General features: G+C 41.4%; 3 protein-coding genes across 3 annotated transcripts; 1 reads left to right on the top strand and 2 right to left on the bottom strand.

Annotated features, from left to right (window-relative positions):
* Positions 1-230: 230 nt before the first annotated feature.
* Positions 231-1746, bottom strand: LOC139377316 (ankyrin repeat domain 45). Its single transcript, XM_071120334.1, is given in 5 exon segments — positions 231-314; positions 517-655; positions 750-844; positions 1072-1239; positions 1425-1746. Coding segments are annotated over 5 exon segments (756 nt in total). The 3' UTR covers positions 231-282.
* Positions 1747-1984: 238 nt separating this feature from the next.
* On the top strand, positions 1985-10277 carry LOC139376068 (kelch-like protein 20). The gene is made up of 11 exons (XM_071118222.1): positions 1985-2147; positions 2783-2846; positions 4203-4776; positions 5274-5432; positions 5550-5760; positions 5965-6148; positions 6392-6535; positions 6688-6821; positions 7189-7397; positions 7600-7706; positions 7808-10277. The coding sequence occupies exons 2-11, from the start codon at positions 2824-2826 to the stop codon at positions 7890-7892; spliced, it is 1830 nt and encodes a 609-aa protein (XP_070974323.1). The 5' UTR covers positions 1985-2147; positions 2783-2823; the 3' UTR covers positions 7893-10277.
* A 263-nt stretch (positions 10278-10540) lies between these two features.
* Positions 10541-12441, bottom strand: LOC139377317 (centromere protein L). The gene is made up of 4 exons (XM_071120335.1): positions 12276-12441; positions 11860-12111; positions 11214-11759; positions 10541-11116 (listed from the first exon to the last, which is right to left on the bottom strand). Exons 1-4 carry the CDS (start codon positions 12378-12380, stop codon positions 11042-11044), a joined length of 978 nt encoding a protein of 325 aa, XP_070976436.1. The 5' UTR covers positions 12381-12441; the 3' UTR covers positions 10541-11041.
* Positions 12442-13108: the final 667 nt, after the last annotated feature.

The following is a 13108-nucleotide window of genomic DNA, read 5'->3' on the forward strand; positions in this document are numbered from 1 at the left end:
CACTCAGACTTCTCACAACACCAAACTGTGTACTATGTCTCCCCACTGTGGTAAGTATAGTCTGTTGAGAATTCCACCTCAAAATCATAACCCCAGTCATTAACCCAGTCATCTGTTAACTTGCAAAGACAATGCACACATGATAAATTATGGTGGTTCTGATATTTTATTATTTAAAATATTTTGATAGTACATGCAATGGTCGACAAATTCCACTTTGGTCAGTTTAACCATTTTAGACCTTCTCTGGGCCCATATTTGATTGTGACACATTGTTTATCTTCAGTTTTTGCTTGCTTTAGCTGTGACTTCAGCTGCAAATAGAAATAAAAATGCATCACTCTCAAGTCATAGATATTCAGTCAGTATACATCCACACAATGTCAAAGTGGGTAGAATAGGTTTCCAATATAACACATCCAGGATGCATAATGTGCTGTGTAGATAAGGAAAATAAACAAATGAGATAGACTTGAATTACGATCCTGCACAAAATCATTTGATAGTCATACTCACGTTGAGTCGTGAGCTTGGACAGAATGGGGATAATAATGTCCTCAAGATGTCTCCTCTGCTCAATGAAGTCTTGGATAGATGGGTTCTTGGCATTCTGGATCCAATCCGACTTTACTGAGCAGGTGTTTGTACATATGATCTAGGTAGAGAGAAAAAAAAGTTGTAAAAAGGACAAGAGAGGGAGATGTCTACTGGGAGTATAATAGTTTATTGAGTTAATGTAATTGTGTTACCTTATCCTCCTTGTTGAGTTTCCCTTGAACCTTCTCTGGGTCAGCAATGGTGTCTCTCACATGTGTTATGTAGGACTGCAAGTCCTGCTTAGCCTCTGGAGTGTAATAATGATGTTAATAATTATGTTTTTACATGCAGCACATGCTATGAAAGGAAGTGCATCTCATATATCTCATCTATCTCTCTCACACACACACATACACACACACACACACACACACACACACACACACACACACACACACACACACACACACACACACTGGCCTCATCCAGAAGCTTATACAAGTGCCTGACTCTCATATTTTCATTCTATCTCACCTGCCCAAGTAAGATATTCTGCACAATCCATTTTAGAATAACGGGAGGCAACTTCCATGGCTCTCTCCCTGCGGAAGTTCTTCGCCTGCATGTTGGCACCAAGTTCCACCAAAGTTTTCACTGTCTCAAGCTGGCCCCAGAGGGCTGCACAATGCAGTGGGGAATAACCTGTATTTGAAAATCAAAATAACCATGGTATTGTGTATTATTACTAGAGATGTGATCCTTTGATGTTTAACAAGTGTGTGTGTGTGTGTGTGTGTGTGTGTGTGTGTGTGTGTGTGTGTGTGTGTGTGTGTGTGTGTGCCAAGTAGTCTAGTTCCAATTCTATTGTTGGAACTTGGAACACCTACCTCTTGCAGTACACTCGTTAACATGAGCTCCATGCTTCAAAAGTTCCCGCACGGTGGTGCTTCTTCCCAGCATACATGCAATGAAAAGTGCATTTCTACCCATTTCATCCTTTTCCCAGAACAAATCCTCTGGTGGCTCTTCATTGCCAGAAAGGCACTCGTTTTCCAAATGTTTTTGTAGACCTTCGATGTCTCCAGTCAAAGCATAGTGAAATACAGCATTTTCTTCAATTGACTGCATTGTTCTGGTATAGCGTAGTATGCTGTGGTTCATTGGCAAAGTAATTTAGCTAGATAAATAAATTACACGTATAGTTTCCATGGATACAAGGGTCACTCCTTTTTCCTTCCCTGTTAACACCAATCCTTAAAAGAAAAGGAAACGATGACTACCTGTATTGTCTTTTTGTCATTTGATTGGTGTGGAAAGTGCAACGTTATATACACACAAAAAAAGACGTGGAAAGTGTATAATCCCCACAAACATTTACTCATTCTTGTGTTTTCCTGTGCAATGCGCACATCGGAACTATGTGCTAGTGGAATACCAGCCAATAATCGTTCCGAGGGGGGACCTTGCGGTGAAATACACAACAATGCACATTTCCTGTCGATTGTAATTTTATGGAATGTCTAAAGAAAGCGTAGCTTGTGATTCTGCAATGTAGCTTTTTAAATATTGGCGATCTGTCACTTTGCTAGACGTTCGAATGGAAATATAAGGTAAGTATTTGTTTTCGACCTGCATCTTTTCTTGATCCTGTAACGATAGCATTTCTGCATGGAAAATATTTGTGGTTAGCTAACCTAGCCAGACCGTTAGCTCTAGCAAGGAGGCGGCTAGCTAACGTTAGCTGCTTTCCTGAAACTTGGCTAGAGTAGCCAGCTAGCTTGCTAAATGCTAACATTCGATGTTAGCGAGATATCTTTTATTTATTTTTAGAATTAAATGCAGTCTGATAGCTACATAGCCCTCTAAATATAACAATTAGCTAGCTAGTAAGCGTCAGTTATTTCCTAGCTTAGTTTGAGTCTTTGTCTAATAGTAGCTTGTTTTTCTAGCTAGTTTGTTAGCTACAGTAGTTACATTTCAATCTCATCTGGATCAACAGTACCTAGCTATTAGCCTATCAGCCTGTTAACTGGTCAGCTATCTACCAAGACGTTTCGAATAGGGTACACATTTTTCTAGCTAGTTGTCATAACTAGTCATTACTTGCATATCATGGTGACCTCAATATGAGAAACACAGTGTGTTTTTTCCTCTGTATGTTACAGTAGTAGTGGCTTGTGTGGGCTAACATCCCTCCTTATAATAAATTGGAACTTATCCCTCCTTTGTTTTTCCATTCACAAAGGTTGGCAAAAAGTTGTGGGACCAAAGGTTGTTTTTCTGTGCATGGACGGAAAGCCAATGCGCAGGTATGTGATGATTTGAGCTTTTTTTGTGTGGCGTAAATGTTTATATCTCATTCAGTTGAAAATGAATGCTCATCCTTTGACATCCAATGACAATTGTGTCCTCGCTTAGTTAATCATTCTTCATGACAAATTATAGAAATTTCAGAGTGGCTGTTTTTTATTATTATGTAGGCTAGGTTTGCTGGAAATCGTCAAATCAACATGTATAAAAATGTAATCAAAATGAATGGGGGTTGAGTTCTGTATGCTTCTATTATATAAGTGGAGTAGGATGTTTCACCTATGATTATTTGGAAATGACCCCAAACCAGTGAGGTGTCTTGGGGCTGGTTAGACAAGTTTTTCTCAACTCAATAATGTACATCACATCAATGGAGTTGAGTGGAAACGAATGTGGCTGGTCTGAACCTCCGACTACATCAAGTCGCTGTCAGTCAATACTTGTAAAAAATATATTTCTTAAACCCTTGTGGTGCCCCTATGTTTGTCTTCTGTAGCTGCTTGCCTTTCAATGTTTGCTGAAATCCATACTTTTTAAATAAAACGTTCATATAATGCAACCACTGGCTGTTTCCTCCTATCAACTGACAGCAACTCCATGTAGTCGGAGGTACACGACGCCGACAGTCGTTGCAACCCAACTCCACAGAGATGAGAAACCCAGCTAGGGGTTGGTGAAACAGGGAGTGCTAGGCCTGTAGCCAGTATCACTTGCATCAATACCCAAATAGCTGTGGCACCATGTTTCAAGGCCAATTTGAGTCTTTGTGGTTTGACAAATTCATCCATGTAGAATCAAAGAAAGACCTTATTTAGGCCGGTAAGTATTGATGTACCTTGGACCTCGTGTAAAACTAGATTTGAAAGACAGTCCTAATTTGTTCTGTGTAATAGCTTGTGCTCCATTTACATAGTGTAGGAGGTCAGAGAAAGTCTCCTGTTGCCACTGCAAATTGAGCTATAATTGGAAGAGTTGATTACTGTTTGGCAACAATAATTGCTCAGGCAGTTGCTCGGGGGGTAACAGATGCTAGCTGAAGAGGCCTTGGATTGCACTGTAGACATTGTAAGTCATAGCCTAGTTGAAAGGGGATGTTTCTGTCTTGGTAATTGGTTCTTTCACATATAGACCTCAACTGTCCTTAGTTCAGACATAGCTGATGTCTGTTTAGCTAAGGAATTAGACTATTATGTCAACTTTGATTCTGGCTCCCACCAATACCAACATTGACAGTACCAACAAGACCAATTATTAACTTTGATTAGGTTTTGTGGTGGCTGTTTTTTTTATGATAAATCAGTGTTGGGTTGTGGATGTTTATCCCTGATCTCTGGCTTTATGTGTCTGTTCTGCAGGGGTACAAGTGCACGCCCAGACAATACCGGAATGGACATCACCGCACGCTGCACACTGGGTGACCCCAACAAGCTCCCGGAGGGTGTGCCCCAGCCGGCACGCATGCCCTATGTGTCGGACAAGCACCCTCGCCAGACGTTAGAGGTCATCAATCTGCTACGCAAGCACAGGGAACTGTGTGATGTCGTGTTGGTGGTTGGCGCCAAAAAGATATATGCCCACCGGGTGATCCTGTCGGCCTGCAGCCCTTACTTCAGGGCCATGTTCACAGGCGAGCTGGCTGAGAGTCGGCAGACTGAGGTTGTGATCCGGGACATTGACGAGCGGGCCATGGAGCTTCTCATTGACTTTGCCTACACTTCACAGGTTACTGTAGAGGAGGGCAACGTGCAGACGCTGCTGCCCGCCGCTTGTCTGTTACAACTGGCCGAGATTCAGGAGGCTTGCTGTGAGTTTCTCAAGCGTCAGTTGGACCCTTCCAATTGCCTGGGTATCCGTGCATTTGCTGACACCCACTCCTGCCGCGAGCTGCTGAGGATAGCTGACAAGTTTACACAGCACAACTTTCAAGAGGTGAGGTGGTTTCTCTTTTTCATACATGTGAGTCTGTGCACTCACTCTCTGAGGCACAATCTTGAATCTGTTTATTTTATTATTTAGAAAATGTTGCTTGTCTTACCTCTGCTTATAAGAAGGACATTTTTTGTTTTAGGATCAGTTAGTCACTTAGTTTAGCTATTAATTTGAAAATCCACACTGGTTACCCGTTAGTGAACTCCAGAGAGAGTCTAATTTTAGCCCCACAGTCTTTCTACATTGTCAAAAAAACAAACACACCCAGTTTAGTATTTCTATGAATTTAAATCCCCATGTTATTTGTATCCTCAGGAAATAACTGCCATTGATCTTTCAGAATTTTCAAATGTCAATTAGATGCTGCTGCCGGTTTAACTTTACTGCCTTTCCATTCATCATTCTATTGAGCACAGCCCCTGTCTTTTTTGTGGGCTTTTAACGGGTTTCAACTGATGAAAGAATGACTGAAGTAATTTAGCTTACTTTGCCCTCAGGTGATGGAGAGTGAGGAGTTCATGCTGCTTCCAGCCAACCAGCTGATAGACATTATCTCCAGCGATGAACTGAATGTGCGAAGTGAAGAGCAGGTTTTCAACGCAGTCATGGCCTGGGTCAAGTACAGCATTCAGGAGCGCCGGCCACAGCTGCCACAGGTGATAGTTTTAATTCAAAAAGGAAATGTAAGACATAAGACTAGCGACAGTGTGAAACCGAAAGTGTGTTATTCCACCTGGTAAGTCATTGATTCAGGATATGTTTTCTGGTTGTAGGTCCTCCAGCATGTTCGTCTTCCTCTTCTGAGCCCTAAATTTCTGGTGGGAACAGTGGGATCAGACCCTCTCATCAAAAGTGATGAGGAGTGCAGAGACCTGGTTGATGAGGCAAAGAACTATCTCCTCTTGCCTCAAGAGCGACCTCTAATGCAAGGGCCAAGAACACGGCCCCGGAAGCCCATCCGGTGTGGAGAAGTGCTGTTTGCAGGTTAGTGTCTTAGAACTGTTTAACATTACAGCATTCTTTCAGTACGTGTGTCTGATCACATCTGCTTATAAAAGGTTTTCAAAATAACAGTCATGCCTAGTTTGGCCAACATGTTGTCCATTGAATATACAAAATATTCCAAAGGTTAGGGTTAGAAGAGACAAAGTCCTACAAAGTGTTTTATTTCCTCTTTCATATTCGAAGTTGGAGGGTGGTGCAGTGGGGATGCCATTTCCAGTGTGGAGCGATATGACCCACAGACCAACGAGTGGCGCATGGTGGCTTCCATGAGTAAGAGGCGCTGTGGAGTGGGGGTCAGTGTCCTTGATGATCTTCTCTATGCTGTCGGCGGCCATGACGGGTCCTCATATCTCAACAGTGTGGAAAGGTTAAAAAAAAAATCCCTGTTTCTAAAACAATGTCCACGTGTCACCACCTCGTTAATGTTTATTTATAGGGCCTTATCCCAAATGGCACTATTTCCCCTACTGTATATAGTGCTCTGGTCAAGGTAGTGCACTAAATAGGACATATTGGAACACCTGCCAGATCTTATCAAGAGGCTTATCTTCCTTCCATTGTTTAACCTCCTTATCTTACTGTACTGTACTGAAATCACTCTCCACAACAGGTATGACCCCAAGACCAATCAGTGGAGTAGTGATGTGGCTCCCACCAGCACGTGCAGGACCAGTGTGGGTGTGGCTGTCCTGGGAGGGTATCTGTACGCAGTAGGGGGCCAAGATGGAGTATCGTGTCTCAACATTGTTGAAAGGTGACTATACAGTGTGTTCTGTCAAGCTGAGGTGAAGACAAATTATCTTGCAATACTAAAAGTATTATAATAAACATTTTTACATGCATCCTAAAATATCACAGAAAGCTGACTCCTCTGAGTAATCTGACTGTATGCATGATCTGTTGCAGATATGACCCCAAGGAGAACAAATGGACACGCGTGGCCTCGATGAGCACCAGGCGCCTGGGTGTAGCCGTGGCTGTACTGGGGGGCTTCCTCTATGCAGTGGGAGGCTCTGATGGCACGTCCCCTCTCAATACAGGTACATATGAATTACTTAGAAAACAGTACAGTAGCTTTCATTGGTCAGCACATCACTAAATGGGTGTATACTACTTTATTTATTTCTAATATAAGTCACATGAGAAGCTTTAGAGATCCTAGAATCACATAAATGCCCACAAAGTTCCCTACAGAGATCTTTATCGTATTAGTTAGGCACCAAATGGAAGAAGACTGACTGAAACAGGGAGGAACCACCTGAACTTGTCCAGTAAAAAAATACTTGTTTTTGTTTTCTTGCTGCGTTTTGCTACAGTGTACCCTAATGAATATGGCCCTGCTCTATCCCCCCCCCCCCCCCCCCCCTCTAACATTTGCATGTTTGCGCTGCTCTTTTGTGAGCACAGTGGAGAGGTACAATCCGCAAGAGAACCGCTGGCACACCGTCTCTCCCATGGGCACCAGGAGGAAACACCTAGGCTGTGCAGTGTACCAGGACATGATCTACTCTGTAGGCGGTCGTGACGACACCACCGAGCTGAGCAGTGCCGAGCGCTACAACCCCAGGACCAACCAGTGGTCACCTGTTGTAGCCATGACTTCAAGACGTAGTGGGGTCAGTCTGGATCTCTTACATTAGACTTTTGATTGGTTTGGGTCTTATTTTAGGGTAAGCAGGCAAAGTGTTAGACCTTTCGATCAAATCAGGTAATTTAATCAACTTTGTTGCGATGAACTAGATGAAGTGTGGAAGAATAGGAAATTAATCAAACGTTGGCTTTCACCTGTTGATGTTTGGAGCATTGGTTGTCTTGCAGGTTGGACTAGCAGTGGTAAATGGTCAGTTAATGGCTGTGGGCGGCTTTGATGGGACAACATATCTTAAAACAATAGAGGTCTATGATCCTGACGCTAACACATGGAGGTAGGTAACTGCATGCAAGAGGTTACTTAAGATGTATTACCCTAAGAGTGCTTGTGTTGAACCTGAGTGAACCTGTTATTCATTTTCTTCTTGTCCTCCAGACTCTACGGTGGAATGAACTACAGGCGACTTGGAGGAGGGGTTGGTGTTATCAAAATGACTCACTGTGAATCCCACATATGGTAACGCCACCAGTTTAAAGGACTCACCGTCGCTTGTGCCTCTGAAAGAAACATTGTTTATCGTGCAAGGAAGGAAGACTATATTAACTTTAACTCATCCACAGCTGTGTAATTGGCAAGCCAAGGAAATGTCTTGAGTGACTACAAGATGTGTCAAGTCTGGAAGGCTTCTCATCTAGTAGTCTATGGTTCATCTCTCTATTCTGTACTTCCTGTATTATGACTTGACACGCCAAGCCAGCCAAGGCCAAGAGGAACCAACTGAATAGGCCTGCATCAATCACATGAGGAACTATTATTTATGACATCACTGCGGCAAACACTTCATTTCCCCTTTTTCTGTTACTGAAATGGAATGATGCAGCTGCACTTTAGGATACAGTTCAGACTTTTGCTGTGTGACCTGTTATACTATACCAACATTGAGTTTACATTTAAATATTAAATGGGGCATGACGAAGAATCGTCAAAGAGAACTGATGTTTAACTGAAAATGTAGGATGTGGTCGCATTGCTTCTCCTGATCTTCATTGTGAATAGTTTAACTTGTTAGGCAGTTGTTTGAATCTCCTCTAAATTGAATGCACTGTGATTATAATTATTTTAGAATATTTTATTTTTTGGCTGTTTTTATTGGAGGTAGACACTGAGCATAACCTGGAGTTCTATATTCACAACTGGGGGTCAATTGTTGGCCGACTAAGATGTTAGCACTGTGCTGCTTACACAATATTATACTGATTATACCAAGTATTAGGAACACCTTCCTAATAATGAGTTGCACCATACCATGTTCGAAGGCACTTAAATGTTTTATCTTTTCCACCATCAATGGCACACATACACTAACCATGTCTCACATCTTAAAAATCCTGTTTCCTCCCCCTCATCTATACTGATTGAAGTGGATTTAACAAGTGACACCAATAAGAGCTTGAACCTGGATTCACCTGGTCAGTATGTAAGGGAAAGAGCAGGTGTTCTTAATGTTTTATATACTCAGTGTATATAACTGTTTCATACAAGATTGTTATTGCCCATTTAAGGCTGGATAACAGTTATTTTAGGAGCAACTCCTTGACACATCGCTTGTGCGTTTAACATTATATGACACATTTCTGAGACAGTCTTGCACTTTAATCTATTATAGATTATTCTTGAGGAATGAGTTGCATTGTGGTTAATCTAAAACACAGTAAGGAATAATAAACCGGTTGATGTATTATGCATTTTAACCTATTATTTGGTGAGCATGCAAAACATGGATGGACATTCAGTAATATGCTTAATTGAAAAATGACTTCATCTTAACCTTATCAGACCCGACCCAGGCAATCCCTAGGTGAAAAACCTGAAATACACTACTTTCATTTATCTGCCTGCGACGCCCTCAAATTTAGCCTCACATTGAAGTGTTTTGCCATTTTCTTTTCAAGAGAACCATGGCTACAAGTAGAACACAAAATAATTTGACATGAACAGTTGCATTTATGAGTTTTATTCACAAATGTCAATGAAAACAAGGTTCAGCAAGCAAAAACCTTATAGAAAAGGAATTTATAAAATTGATGTAAGTATAGAAATGGTTTTCTCAGTTGGAAATAAATATCCAACTATTCAGTGACAGCTGTGTGGAATTTGTGGCAGCAACTGTGAGCTTATCACAGTATTATAGACACTATGTCCTGGGATATCCAATCGATGTAGAAGAGCCTTTACCTTCTAACGACTCTTTTGGCTTGTGAGCAAAACAGTGCATGTTTGTAGGTATCTCAAGAGTTTCATAGTGGTGTCATAAGTTTGTAGTCAAACCGTTCAGACTTTAGAAATTTTTGTGAGAACTGTCTTCCTTGTCTCATGAACACAGCTCCAGCTCAGCCGCTGTTAATCGCAGAAGAAATAGACGAATCCAATGCAAAAACCCTGAAGCCTGTTTTAAAAGGGGTTAAGGCACTAAAACACACCAGCTTTACCGTGATACTCAAAGTGTTTTAATGTCTATATAAATCCCATGTTACCATTGAGCATAAACATATTTCATCATGTGTTCTGCTGAAACTCTATCCCTATGCGTATGTATATCACCCAAATGTGTCATCTGCTCACAAGTAATTATTAGCCTTTACCGGTCATTCAGTGGTAGAGAAATTGCTACCTTCTGAAATGAATGTCCCTCTTTCACGCATAAGTATGGAAGCGTTTTGGGGGAAAATGTTTAGGAAGAAAGATGAGGGATGCTTAATTTCTGCTGAAGGTCAGATCTCTTTATGAGCTATAAGCCTTGATAAAACACGTGGCATTTTACCCTTATTAACCGTTTTGGATTTGTCTGTGTACTGACAAAATAACCCATTCTGTTAATAAAAACCTTTTTTATTTCCAACTTTAATAAGCTCAAAAAACAATCTATTTGAACCATTTAGGAAATCACTGCACAGGGATTACACAGCTAGTTCTCTGGGAAACTAGGCTTTGTTAGTTTTCACTTAGCCACTTGATTCACTGTACATCGAAAGGATTGTGTGTGTATATATATATATATATATATATACATACATACATACATACACACACACACACACACACACATATATATATACACACATATATATATACACATACACATATATATATATGAGAACTTCTGCCCAAGTTACTTGATGGCAATGGATTTACCATGTCTCAAACCTGATTATATAATACATTATAAACTGGGTGGTTTGTGCCATGAATGCTGAAAGCCATGGTATATCAGACTGTATACCACAGGTATGACAAAACATTTATTTTTACTGGTCTAATTACATTGGTACTCAGTTTATAATAGCAATAAGGTACCTCAGGTGTATGTGGTATATTGGCAATATACCACAGCTACGGGCTGTATCCAGGCACTCCGCATTGCGCCTAAGAACAGCCCTTAGCCATGGTATATTGGCCACAAATCTCCCCCGGTAGCACAATTATGTCTACACTTTTAGCTTGTAATGAATAATATCTATAGAGAACAAATGCAGCAGGAATTGTTATTTTGTAATGTATGCACTTGCCTTTTCATACAATACAGGTACTTATGCTATTTACAGGAATATAAGTGTCAAACAGTTTCATTTCATATGGACAGTAATTGTGAGGTTTACATGCAAATGTTGATTAGATGGGCATCTTCAGGAGGGCACATTCTGTCAGCAGCTGCAGGATGGTGGTGATGTAGGTAGGGCTTGCAATCTGTGAAGGAAAAGAGATAGCGGATCTGTTTCACTCATAGCATTTCATTAGGATCTAAAATTCTAGATACTTCTCCAGATGTGTGCATGATATCTACCTTGATTTTTCCACTATGGTGAGAAGAACCCAAAGCCGTGGAGACCTGCATCAGTGACCCAGCGGACAATTCTATCCTGAAGTGCCTGAAGAAGTGTGACTGCAGCCCTTTGATGAACCTGGTGACCTCCTCGATGCTGACATCTGTTGTGTCATCCTGCCGCACACTGTCCCAAAGCTCCCAGGCATCTTGTGGGTGGATGGTGTACTTAACATCCATAGGGGGTAGTGTTGGAAGGCTCCAAACCAGTTTCAGGTATTGGATGTTGATGGTGGGGTGGCACCCAATCCACAGGGCTGCGAGCCACTGGAGGTTGGCAGAGTTGATACCAAGAGGGCCAAAGCAACAGTCAAATGTCTTTTCAAACCAGGATTTGACCAAAACTGTGAGAGACTCTGGTCCCCTGGTACAGAGCAAAGGCAAACTGACAAATTCTGATGGTAGTGATCGGAGATACTCTAAGTCACCGTTGACGCAGGTCAGCCAGCCACTCCACACAACCTTCTGAGCATCATCTTTTGCAGCAAACGCTTGTCTGGAGAGAATCTGAGGATGAGAACAACAGATGACGTTGAACACCACAATCGGATTTCACAGAAGAATATAGCATGTACTGTAAACTACATTTAGAGAAAAAAAACCTTACCTGTATGAAAACCGTCTCAGCATCTTCATCCGTCTCTGCCAACCCAAGGACCACCGAGAAATTTACCTTGAAGCCCAATTCCTGGCCAACTTCAATCGCCAGGCCCTGTTGCTTCTCTGATACAATGAAAGCTGATAGATGCTTTGAATAGGATTTTAACTGAGTGTGTCTGAACTGGTACAAAGGTGTGACGTACGACAGCTCCCATTCTTTCCTCACCAGGAGTGCCACTTGGTCTGGGTCAACCTGTTTCTAGAGAGCAAAGAGAGAAGTCAGATGGCTGCAAATACAACACTCAAAGGATAATGTCTAAAAATATCAAACAGGGCTACAGGATCAAGCCTACACATTAGTTGAGTCTACACAATGATATTGAATAGTTGTGAATACAACCACAATTGGTTTTAGCTACTTACTGTGATATCACGTGATTTTGGAGTTCTTCTACTTCTTGGTATTCTTAGAACTGTCAGATGGCCTGATGTGTATCCCAGATTAGTTGCTTCAACGCAGCTTCGCATGGATCGCCTGTAACTCTTGCTCCTTCGTTGTGCCAAGACATTGTTGAGTGGGGTCTTTACAATGCTGTAAAGAACATTATGTTATGATAGGTAGTGTAACATTTATTTTACACCAAGCAGTGTAAAATTAAAAAATTAAAAAAGGAAAGCTGAAGTGATAAAAAGTAGAAAAACATTGTCACAAGCTAGCTAGCATGGCCTTGTTCTCTGACAGTATACGAAAGGGTTGATACTGCTAACGCTAGCAAGCTTTGGCTTACTCCATTCAGAGGCCAAAAATCGCCTTTTGACGATAGTCTCTTCTGACCAGGGGTGTTTTGTTAAGAGCCCCATCGCTTGCTCTAAACATCGCTTGTGGTATGGTTTTGGAAACAGGAAGGCATCTTTCATATCAGCGAGTAATAAAAATTTTTAAAAAACGGGTTCAATTACTACACACCTTATTAATAAGGTTAGTGTTCCCACACTGCCATTGTTCCATGTCACAGCGCGTGTTCAAAGAAAACAGACAAGAGTGGACTACTTGCGCTCTTGCAATCTGCATCTCCAAACACCTGTGTAAACAGATGAAGGACGCCAGGTGTAGTCACTGAAATATACTTTACTGCAACTGGCGTTAAAAACAGTGTGCAGTAAGTGTTTATTTTACATTTGTGAAATTGTGATGAAAGTAGAGGAATTTATGTTTCTAAAACAGTACCGCAATTGAGAATCAATTCACATTTAGA

Source organism: Oncorhynchus clarkii, chromosome 20 (assembly GCF_045791955.1).
Source record: "Oncorhynchus clarkii lewisi isolate Uvic-CL-2024 chromosome 20, UVic_Ocla_1.0, whole genome shotgun sequence".
Taxonomy (NCBI): domain Eukaryota; kingdom Metazoa; phylum Chordata; class Actinopteri; order Salmoniformes; family Salmonidae; genus Oncorhynchus; species Oncorhynchus clarkii.

What these genes read in the sequence shown, in the direction of transcription:
- LOC139376068 (XM_071118222.1), top strand. Translation starts at nt 2,824, where the DNA reads ATGGACGGAAAGCCAATGCGCAG. An exon ending in GCCGGCCACAGCTGCCACAG is followed by an intron (nt 5,433 to 5,549) that starts GTGATAGTTTTA and finishes TTCTGGTTGTAG; the next exon opens with GTCCTCCAGCATGTTCGTCT. An exon ending in TGACTTCAAGACGTAGTGGG is followed by an intron (nt 7,398 to 7,599) that starts GTCAGTCTGGAT and finishes GTTGTCTTGCAG; the next exon opens with GTTGGACTAGCAGTGGTAAA.
- LOC139377317 (XM_071120335.1), bottom strand. Translation starts at nt 12,380, where the DNA reads ATGCGAAGCTGCGTTGAAGCAACTAATCTGGGATACACATCAGGCCAT. An exon ending in CTGAGACGGTTTTCATACAG is followed by an intron (nt 11,760 to 11,859) that starts GTAAGGTTTTTT and finishes TCTCATCCTCAG; the next exon opens with ATTCTCTCCAGACAAGCGTT. An exon ending in ACCATAGTGGAAAAATCAAG is followed by an intron (nt 11,117 to 11,213) that starts GTAGATATCATG and finishes TTTCCTTCACAG; the next exon opens with ATTGCAAGCCCTACCTACAT.